Source organism: Cladophialophora carrionii (assembly GCF_000365165.1).
Source record: "Cladophialophora carrionii CBS 160.54 unplaced genomic scaffold supercont1.4, whole genome shotgun sequence".
Classification (NCBI taxonomy): Eukaryota; Fungi; Ascomycota; class Eurotiomycetes; order Chaetothyriales; family Herpotrichiellaceae; genus Cladophialophora; species Cladophialophora carrionii.
Window position 1 is genome coordinate 425042 of NW_008481829.1, and position 13343 is coordinate 438384.

Below are 13343 nucleotides of genomic sequence, written 5' to 3' on the forward strand. Positions count from 1 at the left end.
GCGCTCTCGGGTGAGGAGAGGGCGATTCTAGTTGATTGAGTGGGAGAGCGACTCAACCAGCATCCTATTTCGTCGCGCAGGCACGACACCGATACACTGCGGAGACTAGCATGGATATTCCACAGCCCCGATGTCCTGTGTCAGTCGTCTATCATCCTCTCCGACACCACTGACAGCACTCGGGATAATATCTAGCAGGGAGATACGGATCTCCCTGATGATCCGACCATTTTCACGCAACGCCAGCAGATCGATCCACGGACGCTGAGTCCTAATTGCTACCAAGGCTTGTTCGCGGGTTCCCTTTGGGCGCAGACGTTTCAATAGCAAGAGCGCTGAGGGAACGCGTAGGATCCTAGTCCAGGCCATGCGAACAATGTACTTTGTCTGATGGCAGCTTAGACGCCTGTAGACGAACACGTAGACCCTCTTCATTGGAACGATGGGGTCTTATGTTCCCAGCGCAACGTCAAACAGAATGCCTTATGCCTTCACTTGACCGACGTCGGGACAGGTCTGCAGATCGGCCCACGTTACGAACTCGAGGCTGAGTGTCGGGATCCTACGCACAAGTACGGAGTAGTGATATTGTAAACTTCGACCAATTCACGTGGCCTGCCTTGCCTTGATTCACATTTCACATTTGATATTTATACTCCGTTCTCTGCAAGGACTAACCGATAACGACACGACACGACACTTTAGAACCGTAACCGACTATGACCATACAAATACACATATAAACTGTACTCCGTACAGTGGCGTGCTTGGTGTCCGCTGTTCGCTGCTCATCAATTTTATAAATCACCATGCCCGACCAGATCCAATAGTCCCCAGCCATGCCGCCGGGCTTTTTACTATATGCACCGCTCAACGACGTCCCCTGACTTCACGACGCCCACCACCACCAGCACCACTGTTGCTGCTCCACCTCGAGATCTTCACGTTGACCTTGGCTTTCGTGGTCTTCTGCATCGACGACCGAGACAACGGCGGCAATGGTTCCGCCTCGGTCAATTCGCACAGCTTATCAATATCCTCGTCGCGGAGGCCGTCGTCCAAGAGCCCGCCGGAGTAGAACGAACGACTCGTCCATTTCGCGCGCACGCGCTGCGCATGGTTCGGGTGGACGTGGAACCACTCCTTGTGGCTCCTCCCACAGCCCGTGCAGGACGGTTCCAGCAGACGGTATTCCTTCAATTCGGCGTGGATCAGCGCCTCGACGCGATGTAAGTGGCAGATCCGCACCCGGGCGGCGGATTCTTCGGTTTTGTGCTCCGCGAGGTCGAAGCGACATTGCCGTTTCCAGTCCGCGAGCCGCTTCTCCACGTTCGTGGAGTAGCCGATCTTGACGTACCCCATGTTCGGCGGGTGCCAGTAGATGTAGATAAAGCCCGTGCGGTGCATGTCGGCCGGAGTCAGCGGCATCGGGAGAATCTGTCGGATCAGTTGCTCAGGGGTGAGGTCCTTGTTCTTCCCGAAGGGTATATATTTCACGAATCGGTGGTTCAGGTGAGTCGACACATGGGCCGTCTTGGAGCGGACCATTACCTGTGCAGGTGCGGCACTCTCAGGTTTCCTCGTGCCAGTAGTGGCTTGACTAGGTCCCGCCCTCGACGCTGCCGTGGCTGCTTTCGGGCGCGCCTGGTGACGGGCCACATGATCCCCCTCGGCGGTGGCCCTGGAGAAGTCAAACGTTGAGCGGCGCGTGCCTTGCACACGGTCGACGTCTCCCTGTGCTGGTGGTTCTGCGGCGTTGCCCCGTGGTGGTGGAAGGCTTACTAAAGCCGAGCTCCAGAGTTTGAACACGGCTTCAACGCTGTTTGCAATGGCTGTGTTTCGGTGTGCGTTAGATGTGACCATCTCCTGCGGCTTCCAGGAGTAGGAGGACAGCTCGTCCAAACGAGCAAGAGATTGCGTCCTATGCCATCGCTTACACATGACACTTTCGATCTGTGGTGCCATGTGCTTCGCGAAGGCTGCAAAATCAAACGAGCGTTGGAGCGATAAGAGGGCCTCGGACAATTCGGCGACAAAATCCCCCTTTGACGTCCGAGTAGTCGAGTTTTGGCATCTTGAGCCTGCTTGCGTCGTTGCAATACATCTCCGGCGATCGGCCTGGAATCTTTCTACTGCTTCGAAAGGCAGGATCTTGGACAGTTTCGCGTTTAATTCCCATGCGACAGAGAGAGTTAGGGGTTTTTTCCTGGACGAGCACGGAGACGGTGTCGTTGTGGAGTTGATAGCAGGGGGTTCGGCCTTGGATGTAGCGACAACCGTCCCCTCGGATGAAACCAAAGCATTCTCTGTCTTGATGCTATTCGCAACAGCAGGGATTCTGCCAGCAGCAGCATGTGTGCCAATGGTACCATCGCAGGACTGGGTTGAGCTCGGCCGTGGGCCTGAGGCTGGTAGAGCTGTTCTTAAAGGCTTCACTTCCTCCGCTTCGGATTTGAGAATAGAGCCAGGAGCAACAGGTGCATTGCCGCTTGGAGGAGATGGTCGTCGCCAAGAAGGGACGGACAGAGACGCGTTCGAAAGCTCGGTTTGGAATAGGCGTCTGCTTGGACTGGTCTCGCTCAACTGTTTCGATAAGATCTGCTTCGGCACATCCGAGTCGAGCTGGGAGAGGTCGAGCACATGGATATCATGTCTCTCGAGATCAGTATTACGAACTGCAAGAGGAGAATGCGGCGAAAGTACACCGTCGTCGAGCTCGGGGTGATGACCCGGGGTCTGAGGATCCTCTGTGGCTGGCGGGGTTTCAACCCATTCCAGCTCGGGTGTAGCTGGCGAGGGCGTGTACGAGGCATGGTCCAAGTTGACGAGTGAAATGAGCGGGTGGGTAGAGGTCTGCTGAGAGGCAGGCCTCCGTCTGTGAGGAGTCAAGATACGTCTGCCGTGCACAGATGTCATGGTGGGCGTGGAAGGGACAACGCAGACCAAGCCAGCTCTGCGGGCAACTGAGCTTTGCCCTCCATTTTGTACTTTTGCAGAAGAGGCTGGTTGAGGTATTATCGCCGTCCACCGAGTACGCCTTGCATGGTTGAGTGCTTTTTAGCGCAGGCATCTTGCAAGGCCCAAGTTCCAGCCATGCCAGGCCCCAGTCGATGCAAAGCCACTTCCACTAGGGAGGAAAGTCACCGACAGCTCGCTGCCGTCTGACCCGACTTGGTCTGCAGGGGCAATGTCTGTTCGAGACCTGCAGGGTGACCGGTGATTGTGTCTGGAAGTCATCCTGTGGAAACTTACTGCGCTTCACGAGGTCAGTGCATTCGGTCAGTGTAAGGCGCATGCAAAGCCCCATATCCAGGCTGTTTTCAGAAAGAATCCCCCTTACAAACCGTGTCCAAGATGCCAGTCAGATAGAATCACCCCTTACAAACCTCGTCCAAGACGCCAATGCCAGGCGGCTTCGACGACGGCAGAGGACCAAAGCGGAGAGGCCTACATGATATGTCCACGCTTATCCCACACACGAGAGCCAGATTCCAGCCATTCACCCAGTCCGTTGGAAGCGAGTCGCGTGGGCTCTTCAAGCTTCGAGGATGTGGCGGGCGCGTCACGCGCAATCGCCGGCCCAGGGCTACTGGACCGACTCGAGGGCAGATGAGGCGAGGGTGAAACTGGGCGTCGAGCCGTCACCGTGTGCCCGGAGTACATACCAGGGTACATCAAGCCACCGAGTATGAAGACCCGACGAAAAATGTAACGCCACCGCTTCGGGAAAGTTCAAGTCTTCCCAGATGAGTATAGCAGATTGGAAGCGCTTGCCAGGCGGCAAAGAGTTTCGGCCCCAGATATGAGACAAACCTCTTCGATCTGGAGACGAGCACGGAGTAGTTCGGGGTAGACAGACTGAGCCTAGCGACGTCAACTCCGGTACACCGGCACAACGAACCGAGCTGGCTGAGATAATTGAGCTGCGTATGGAGGTACACACCACGCGGTACGGAGATACATACGGAGTACTCGTACTTCACACATGGTCAGGCTGATTGATGAGTGAATGAAGAACGAATGAATGAGGCGGCTGTGAGGATGCCACCACCGATGCGGGGCGACTGCGCTGCTTCTCCAACAACAGACTGAATCGACTGTGATTGACTACTGACTGACTGACTGACTGAATGAATTGAAAAATAAATAATAATTCGAAGAAACCCTCAAGACCAGTCCGCGCCCACTGCACAAACGTCGTCGCTCCCTTTCTGCCGAGTGTTCGCTCCCCCGAGTCATGTCAACGCCCGAATATCTGACAGGCAACAAGGAGGCCATCTCTGGGTTCCTCGATAAGTTCGACGTCCGTGCTTGTCACTCTCGATACGGGGGATGAGCGAACCCACGTTGACTTGTTTGGTGCCCGCATAGGTCTTCCTGTTCGATTGCGATGGCGTGCTTTGGTCCGGAGATCATCTCTTCCCGGGCACGGTGCCGACGCTCGAGATGCTGCGCAACCAAGGCAAGCAGGTGGTGTTCGTGACCAACAACTCGACCAAATCGAGGCAAGACTACAGGAAGAAGCTCGAGAGCATGGGCATCCCCGCCACGGTCGAGGAAGTCTTTGGATCATCGTACTCGGCCGCCATCTACATCTCGAGGATACTCCCACAATCACACCCGGAGCTCAAGAAGCGGAACAAGGTCTTTGTCGTGGGCGAGGCGGGGATCGAGACGGAGCTGGACTCCGAAGGCGTACCGCACCTGGGAGGCACAGATCCCGCGTACAGGCGCGACATCACGCCGGAGGACTACAAGCTGTTGGCGGCAGGCGATCCGAAAGCATTAGACCCGGACGTCGGGGTCGTCTTGGTGGGCCTGGATTTCCACTTCAACTATCTCAAGATGTGCTACGCCTTTCACTACATCAAGCGGGGAGCGCTCTTCCTGGCCACCAACATGGATTCGACGCTGCCGTCGGCGGGCGCATTGTTCCCCGGCGCGGGTTCGATATCAGCGCCCCTGATCGAAATGCTGGGTGGTCAGCGGCCCACGGCGTTCGGTAAGCCCAACCAGGCCATGATGGATGCCATTGAGGGTAAGTTCAAGTTCGACCGCAGCAGGGCGTGTATGGTGGGCGATCGCGCAAACACGGATATCAGGTTTGGATTGGAGGGTAAGTTGGGAGGAACGTTAGGCGTCTTGACAGGTGTAGCGACCAAGGAGGATTTTCTGGAAGGCGACGCACGACCCGCGTATTATGTCGACCAGTTGGGCGACCTCGCTGTGGAAAGCTGAGCGATCATTTGGGTTATACGGCATGATGAACTCGCATAGCAAAGACATGTCTGGCCCGTTTAGAGGGCGAAGAAATAGACCTCCGAAACAATAGATGTAGAAATGTTCCCGCCCATTCAATACTCCGGTTGTTCGTGCCGGCGCGCTCCTCTCAAAGCTCACAGTAGAGCTGGCCGACCCGCGTCAATCTCTTCCCGTCTGTCTCGACCGGGCCTCCCTCTTCTGTAAAGTTATTCCCTCTGCCAACCCAGGCCCCGACATCCTTGTTCCCAAAGTAAGCGTACCTCTCGATCCACGCGCAACCGTCAAGCCAAGGAATTGCCTCCCTCATGAAAGCCTCGACCCCCTCTGCGGTGGCCTCGCCGTTGCCCATCGTCGAGCACGCGAACTCGTTGACCCAGACCGGCAGCCTGTACGTGCCGTGCATGTCCTCCAGGAACGCCCGCATGTCTCGGAAGTGCGGCCCATACCAGTGCACGACCAGGAAGTCGATCTCGTCGTCGCCCTGCAGCTGCGCCAGGAACGCGTCCAACCACGGCTTACTCCTGCCCACGTCGCTGCTCATGCCGGGACTTCCGAGCCTCAAGCCCAATTTCCGCTTGACGGGCACGACGACGTCGCGCCACAACCGCACGGCCTCTTCGACACCCAAATTCGCCTGGTCGGGGATCTCGGGCTCATTGAACCCCAGCAGCGCACTGGTCTTGATGCCGCGGTTTTGCACAATGTCCGTCAAGAAGGGATCCAGCTGTTCGCGGGCATTGCTCGCGGTTCGGACACAAGGGACCCATTCAACCCCCGCGGGCACAGCATCGGGGATCCAGCACTCCCAGTTGAAGAGCCACGAGATTCGCCCGGCCGCGGCGTGCGGCCCATACAGCTTAAAGTGCGAGCTGGGTTGGTCCCAGGGCCAACCGAGACCGCGCTTACCGCTCGGAGAACTGATCCCGGATGATGTTACAACTGTGTTGGACGAGAGCGACTTGGGCTTGGGCGGCGGCGGTGGGGGTGGAGGTCCGGCCTTCTTCTGCATCTTGCCAGCACACCCTCTACTCCTGGTGCTCTAAGAGGAATGGGAGGAAAGAACGAGGCTACCACGGAGACCGTACAGTAGAATAGATGGCAGACCTCCGCCAAAAACTATCGTAACAATAAACATGCGTAGATCGGGCTGATTGCTGGATGACGACACTATAAGGGGAGCGACTGCGGCAATCAGTCCAGTCTACTCGCGTTCCTCCATGTCGCTCCTCGGCTGCCGCATCGTGAGTTAGAAGCGACAATCCTTCTGTAATAGACCGACTCCTCAAACGAATGACCTCCCAGAAGGTAGCCGCCGCTCACGTCTTGACGACTAGGCTGTGACCCTAAGCGCGAGGACCCACGAGAAACGTGAAGCCGCTCTACATACGTGGTATGCAAGCGCTTTGCTCTTCGCCCACTGACTTGATTTCACGTCTCAAGCCTATGCCAGGTACGCAGCGAAGTACTGGACGCAACTGGCCGACCTGCGGCGCAGAGACGCAGAGACCGTGGACGAGGTCAACGCAACGCTGCTACCCTTAACTTCGGAGAATTGTAAATACAGTATTAGACTCGGTGATCCGAGTCGTCGCTACCGCTTCAGTAGAACATAGGAGATGTAATGTGTACAAGTCAGACCGCCAGCCCCAAATCGGCCGAATCTGGCCTGTCCATTTGAACCATACATGGAACCGAAAGCCATTATCACACAACGCCTTGCTAAAACCGCTCAGATGCTTCGTGCCCTCAGGAACGCCGTTGCCGATGCCAATGCCGGAGTAGGAGAGGTAACTCAATTCTTGGCGAGTCAAAGATGCCAGCTATGACTCTCTTTCCGCTGTCGTCTTTACCCTCACAGCAGGGTGTCAAGGCTGCTTTGCGGTAGGTGGCGCCGTGCCTTCCCCATCAGTATTCGGCCTCGCCTGGCTTTCGTCCTCTCCGACGACTCTGACTTGAGGATCGGGAATCTGCACATCTAGGCATAGATACCCCGTCCGTCGGAGTGGGATAATCTTGACCCCGTCCCGCGCTCCCACAGTATGATTCCAATCTTCCAGCCACTCTTCCAGTCCAGTCAGCGCCCCCTTGAGGCCCCAAGGTCGGAAATCCTCCCAGAACCAGCCGGTGAGCACGCCCAGGATTCCATCGAACCAATTCCATGCGCTGAACGGGTCGTACGCTTGACATAATGTCTGATTGATATGCTCTATCACATACCGAAACTCGGCCTCCTGCATCAGCGGGTCCAGGATCTCAGGGTAGATGTTCGAGAACGTGGGCGCCAGGTCACCTGCGACCATCCAGTCTCTTCGAACGCGGATTATCCGCGTGGCCGTGTATTCTCTGCTGCTGAGCGGGACGTGCGGATTTACGTGAGGGAAGCACGGGTGGGACGGGCCCCAGGCGAGTTCTTCTGCGACGCCTCCATCGTCTTCACCGTCTTCCGTGCCATCATGGCGGGAGAGACCTCGTTCTGCGTCGGATTGCGAGGCACCGGTGGTGGGTGGGTGCGTAGGGTCTGTGTACGTCCTGCCGCCGAGGAAACCGGCCGAGTGTATCGACGCTGCAGATTGAGCGCGTTTCAGTGATTTGTGGGAAGTGATCCGACGAGGAGGCTGGAGTGGTTGATCGAGAGGGTTGACGCCGTAACTCTGTGCTAGCACAGAGGAGCCTTGTTGCGTTGCTATATTTTCGGCATTGTATTTCGAGGTCGGTATCGTCTGTGTTTTCTCCGGCTGTCTGATGCCATTAGTCGAAGAGTCTTGCTTTTCTAGGTCAACCATCAGTCCAGCGGTGCCTCCCCAAGCAGAGGATTCTGGAGGGTGTGCAGTGCCGCGTTGTTCGAGGTTCGAGGGAAGTGCGATGCTGGTACGGTCGCCGGTGGGAGTCAGATGGGGGCTGTGCTCGACTATGGGATCTGTAGGCGAGTGCTGCCGCGAGCGGCGTTGCTCTGGCAAGGTGAGCAAGGTATTGACTTCGCCGACGCCCCGCAAGTCCGTGTCAAGCTGAGGTATATGCTTTGGTCGTTCTGGCTGTACCCTCACGGGGGTCGGTCGAGGGACGTAATTAATAGGATTGAGCACGCGAGACGTGGCTGAGCGGGTGTCTGGCGGAAGGACCTTTTTCTGGTATTGGCGCGGCAGCAGTGCTTCCAAGAAGGATCTCCGGTATGAGTTGCGCGATTCGGCAGGTGCTGGTGCTCGTGCTGCTGTTGGTGGAGGAGGCAATGGTTTCGAGATGTAAAGGTGGGTATCGGGGGTCAACTCGCGTGCATCTCTGACGGGTTGTTTTTCAAGCGCCCGCGGTGATAAATGGCCGCCGTTGAGGTCTGAGGGATCCGTGGTGGCAATAGTGCAGGCAAGGGCAATGGTCGCCGCGGTGTTGGCGGAAGCTGCCTCGTGGGTGCGGACGTAGACGAAGACGTGGACGTGGACGTGGACGTGGACGTGGATGGGTGGAAAGGGGAGATTGAGATTGGTGCCGGTACCTCGAAGTCTGCCTGCGGTTGGTGGGCGCCTAGACGGTTATGCAGGAACAAGCGCTGCTGCAAACTCTCGGGGTCTGGCTTCTGCTCGTGCTGCTGGCGCATCCTGCCATGCAACGTGAATTCTAGGTAAGCTACAACTGAGCACTCGTCGAGAGGTGTTGAGGGCGAGTTCGAAAACGACCGAATCGTCTTTGCGCACTCTTGCCTTCGCTTCTCTTGGGGCCCAACTCGGGCTGACTCGACTATTCCGTATCCTGTGCCCTATTATATTGGCCTGTGTACCACCATCCGTTCGGAACCAACTTCCCTCACTTCCCTGCCGTTTGGCGAGGTTTGAGCCACTTCGCACCAATTGGCCTTAGCGACCGTCGCCAACCCTTTCTTCTATTGATCTGCTAGACGATACCCATCGCCCCGAAAGTCCCCTACCACCACTCCGAATACGGCCAAAGGCTTGCAACGCCTGTGCATTTCTTCATCTCGAAAGTCGCTAGCCCGGATGTATTACATGGATGCGCAGATCATGGCTGCCCAATCCGTCCCAAAGCAGCTCGCCTGATTCCGGACTGCTGGTACGGGTAACGGGGTGCCCACACTGGGGCGGCTGAGGGTTCTTTAGCTTCCGCAACGGTGATGGGCGCTTTCGGGCATCACTCTTGGAAAAGGGGAACGATGCGCGAAAATGAGTATGCCCGTTGTTGGAAGTTCGCCTGTGCCTTTCTGCATTTCAAATGCCTTAACGCCGTGCCGTGTGTCAAGGACTGTGCCAGGGCCCGGATAGCTGTATTCCGAGGCAATACTGTGGTTTTCTCTAGGCCGCCATGCAGGAGTTTCAAGTCCGTGGAAAGCAGTTAATCTCTTTTACAATTATGTCATAATCATTCTGAGTGTCAGTTCAGGAGAAACCTTCCGCAAGTCCAAGCCTGGGTTTACGGCACTTCGGCAAAGCCTCATCTTCCCCGTCGTTGTTAGCCTCGTCTTACCCGCCAAAGCCACCATTGGTTGCCCTGCAAGCGGGTCAGTCTGCATGAACCATTGCTCCTCGCGGTGCATACAAAATCCGCCATCTGATCTCGCTTCTCGAGCATGAAGGCTCCACAGCAGTTGGTCCAAGGCGCGCGGCCTGAACATCCTGGCTGCTGATCCGCCGTGTTCATGCCCAGACCATGTTCAAGATGCTCGCCGTCCCCACGCCCAGAACTAGGCTCAACCTCGAAGGTGAGCAGAGGCGACTCAGGTCATTCGACGACGACTGGGCAGGAGGAGCCGTTGCGCTAGTAGGAGGCGCGAGCGACGTCGGTGAAGAGCTCTCTGTAGGAGATGTTGGGCTCTCTTGCGTGGCGATTGAGCCTGTCGTTGATCCCAGTATTTCTGAGCTTGCAGGAGTACTTGAAAGTATGGGCGTCGACACGGCCGGTAGGCTTGATTGCGTCGGTATGCCGACTGTGCTGAACAATGGGTTTGACGTTGCTATGGACGCAGTAGCTTCAGGTCCGATGGTCACAGGCACGCTGATGATGGCGCAGAGCTCAGCGACGGCAGAGAATGTGACTGTGTTTAGTAAGTATGGGCGTGAGACAACAAGGTAAATTTTAAAACCTACTCTCCTGCTCAGTGGCATTGCAGGTGGTCATGGTGCAATTGTTCATCCGTTCGATGTACATGTTGTTGGCACAAAGGCATGACCATTCACTATCCATACGCTTAGTTCTGGGCCAGAGTACAAATAGAACCATATTACCTTTGCGAACAACTTGTGCCATTGACATTCGCAATGCAACTAAGCTTCTTGGTACTTAGCCTCGTGATTGCAATCTAAGGAACCTGTCGAAATCTCACCGCGCAGTCACCGACATCCTGGGCCCATGACCGGGAGGCAAACGCGAGCCAGCAGAAGATGGAGACGAGGACGTTGGGAAATGCTTTAGCCATGGCGTACAAGTAGGATCAAATTTAGGGTTGGGAAGGGTAAGATGAAATGGTTGATAAAGTGGTCGTGCGACTGATCAACTTGTAGTTGACTGGAAATCCGAAATTCGCAGACACTTCATCGCAGGCAGGAACAAAGTGCCAGCAAACAGGCAACCACCATTCGTGGCAGGTTCGGCTGGGCAGGTGCTCCCGTGGTCACCAGTGCAGGCAGATTCTCAACTTGGCGATGTTTTAGCGTTTAGACAATAAACAATTGTTTCCACGGCAAATCTGACAGTACAAAGTTTACATGTCCATCACCCATATCGCGGTTCTAACGTTGTGGTTTGATCTCGCGGGTGAGCGCGGCACCGGTGGGTCCCTGGCTACACTTCGGATGAGTCCAACAAATGACGTCAATCTATTTGTTCACTGCGCGTTCTTAGGTTCCATTCCAATGACTGCACCAATTGTCGTCGACAGAATGCTGAACTCGCCTGCAAGATACAGTGCTACAATCAAATGTAAAACGTGCTGCGCGATAGAAAGTCAAATGTCGCTAATAGCCGTACATCTTCTGGGCAAGCCGCTCGCGATATTCATTGCCAGCCAAATCGTCTCCATCATATGCTATAGGTATGCCGGCTAGAAGGGTATAATTTACTTCCCCTTCCTTGACCATGGACAGCGTACATGCGTCTACTATATAAGGGAGCATATTTCCACCCAACCCCCCGAAAACCAGCGTTTGCTGCCATGGTGCTCGCGGCGTAAGATAAAATGCGCCACGAGGTATGTACATTGAGACATCAAGACGTTGCATGGAAAAGCCTCCCAGGAACCCGCCCACGAGCAGGATGGACCAGAGACACGGCACCCGACCCCTCCAGCCATTATATCGTGAAACCCCTTCCGCACCATGGCCGTGCCAGCGATTCACTAAACATGGAACCATGGGAGGGAGAGAGGCACGGGTGGTAATTGGTATCCACGCTTTCGCCTTGCGCCTCGCGACCAACGAAGTCTGATACTACCACATACCGGAGACGAGCCTCCTAACGAGCAAATCATCGCGCAATTCAGGTGGACTTCACGACCGAATGACTGCAAAATGTGTGTTATGTACCACTATGTACGAAGACCGTGCCGGAATCGTCATTTTATAGCTCCTGAATTGAGTCCCGTGTACGGAGTAAGTACCCATACATGGGCAGCCTGTTGCGTCTCGAACACTTTGTGGCAGTGTTACAGTACCCTGGCCAGGATGCTTCTTTCTGTCATCAGAGCACCGACGAAGGGAAACGGCGAGAACTATCATCCCCACTTGTTGCACGGAGATCATGCCCGATCAGTCAGGTCAGGACATCGGGCTCGAGGGGAACTCCAGATTTTTTGGGACAAGTTATGGAGTACAACAATACAGTGAGCAGGGAAGGAAATGAGAAAGACCTCTCATGTTTCATGCAACTTTTTCACTTTTTTCCGTTGCGAAAATCGCGCTACCGTGATACAGGACAGGGTAGGGTAGATGGAGGGCATATCACCCAGGGCTAATAGCAATACATTTTTGGATGAAACTGGGAGATATGTAGCTAGATAGGTTGTCTGTCCAGTGATAAACCGCCATTGTTCGTCAACTTCATGCCACAGCTCATCCCAGTATACTCATGTGGTGGAGCCGTACCCGTTCCCATGCAAAAGGTATCATCAATCAAAGCGCTCAAAGCAAAACTCGTACAAGATCCGTGGTCGATCGTGGACCTCGGTTACAAGGCGACGATGGTGGCAAGAATGGCTGCCACGAGCGCGCCGCAAGCGCCAAGACCGCGTAGAGAAGGTGCCGCGCTGTCCGGGTCGGCGCCGGTCGTGGCAGCAGCAAGGGCTTGAATACCAAAGGTCGTGCCGGTGATGACTTGAGTTGAGCCGTCGGTCGTGACAGTGGTCGTGATGGTGGCAGGGATGGGAGTGTTGGTGGTCGTGCTGCAGCCAGACCAGGTACCGGTCCACGAGGAGAAGGGACCCCACCCGGCGGTCCAGGTGGTCCACGAGTCGCAGTCAACGTCGCTGGCTTTGGTGCCCCAAGGACCCCATCCACCACCAGGACCGCCAGGGAAACCGCCAGGACCGCCGCCGCGACCACCCCAGGCGCCTGGGCCGCCCCACGGGCCTTGGCCACCCCAGCCGCTAGGGGCAGAGGGCAGACCGGTAGAGCAGGCGGAGATCCAGCTGGACCATTGATCCGAGTTCCAGCCGCCGCCGGGCCCAAAGCCTGGGCCGGCGGTGATCTGAGAAGGCCAGGCCGAGCCACCAGAGGTAGCGCTGAAGGTGGCTTCTTGCGAGTGGGTGACCGGGCTGCCAGCGTTGGCGCAAAGCTGTGCAACAGCACCGTAGATGGCTGTCGGAAGTGTTAGCTCTCTGGTCTTTCCCTGCCATCCCGAGGCACTATTGTAACTCACCCTCTTGATCGGTGGTGTTGGTGCAAGATGTGGCGACGCAGGTGTTCAGTTGGGAAATGGCGGTCTGGTTGGAGCAGAGGCAGTCCCAGCCGGTGGACGACGAGCACGAGGAGCCATCCCAGCTTCCCATGCAGTCAGACCACGTGCACGACGGAAGCCAGGCCAGGGCGGATGTGGTAAAGAAGGCGGCTGCCAGGGGCACGGCCGCTGCGAAGGACTTCATACTG

General features: G+C 56.1%; 6 protein-coding genes across 6 annotated transcripts; 1 reads left to right on the forward strand and 5 right to left on the reverse strand.

Moving 5' to 3' along the window:
• Window positions 1-870: 870 nt before the first annotated feature.
• Window positions 871-2916, reverse strand: G647_04823 (uncharacterized protein; the record flags this gene model as incomplete). The annotated part of the gene is made up of 1 exon (XM_008729160.1): window positions 871-2916. The coding sequence occupies one exon, from the start codon at window positions 2914-2916 to the stop codon at window positions 871-873; it is 2046 nt and encodes a 681-aa protein (XP_008727382.1).
• A 1321-nt stretch (window positions 2917-4237) lies between these two features.
• On the forward strand, window positions 4238-5238 carry G647_04824 (uncharacterized protein; the record flags this gene model as incomplete). Its single annotated transcript, XM_008729161.1, has 2 exons — window positions 4238-4303; window positions 4372-5238. The coding sequence occupies 2 exons, from the start codon at window positions 4238-4240 to the stop codon at window positions 5236-5238; spliced, it is 933 nt and encodes a 310-aa protein (XP_008727383.1).
• A 151-nt stretch (window positions 5239-5389) lies between these two features.
• G647_04825 (uncharacterized protein) lies at window positions 5390-6271 on the reverse strand (the record flags this gene model as incomplete). Its single annotated transcript, XM_008729162.1, has 1 exon — window positions 5390-6271. One exon carries the CDS (start codon window positions 6269-6271, stop codon window positions 5390-5392), a length of 882 nt encoding a protein of 293 aa, XP_008727384.1.
• An 856-nt stretch (window positions 6272-7127) lies between these two features.
• Window positions 7128-8851, reverse strand: G647_04826 (uncharacterized protein; the record flags this gene model as incomplete). The annotated part of the gene is made up of 2 exons (XM_008729163.1): window positions 7128-8761; window positions 8815-8851. 2 exons carry the CDS (start codon window positions 8849-8851, stop codon window positions 7128-7130), a joined length of 1671 nt encoding a protein of 556 aa, XP_008727385.1.
• A 1051-nt stretch (window positions 8852-9902) lies between these two features.
• G647_04827 (uncharacterized protein) lies at window positions 9903-10413 on the reverse strand (the record flags this gene model as incomplete). Its single annotated transcript, XM_008729164.1, has 2 exons — window positions 9903-10300; window positions 10353-10413. The coding sequence occupies 2 exons, from the start codon at window positions 10411-10413 to the stop codon at window positions 9903-9905; spliced, it is 459 nt and encodes a 152-aa protein (XP_008727386.1).
• Window positions 10414-12426: 2013 nt separating this feature from the next.
• Window positions 12427-13339, reverse strand: G647_04828 (uncharacterized protein; the record flags this gene model as incomplete). The annotated part of the gene is made up of 2 exons (XM_008729165.1): window positions 12427-13055; window positions 13117-13339. The coding sequence occupies 2 exons, from the start codon at window positions 13337-13339 to the stop codon at window positions 12427-12429; spliced, it is 852 nt and encodes a 283-aa protein (XP_008727387.1).
• Between the last annotated feature and the right edge of the window lie 4 nt (window positions 13340-13343).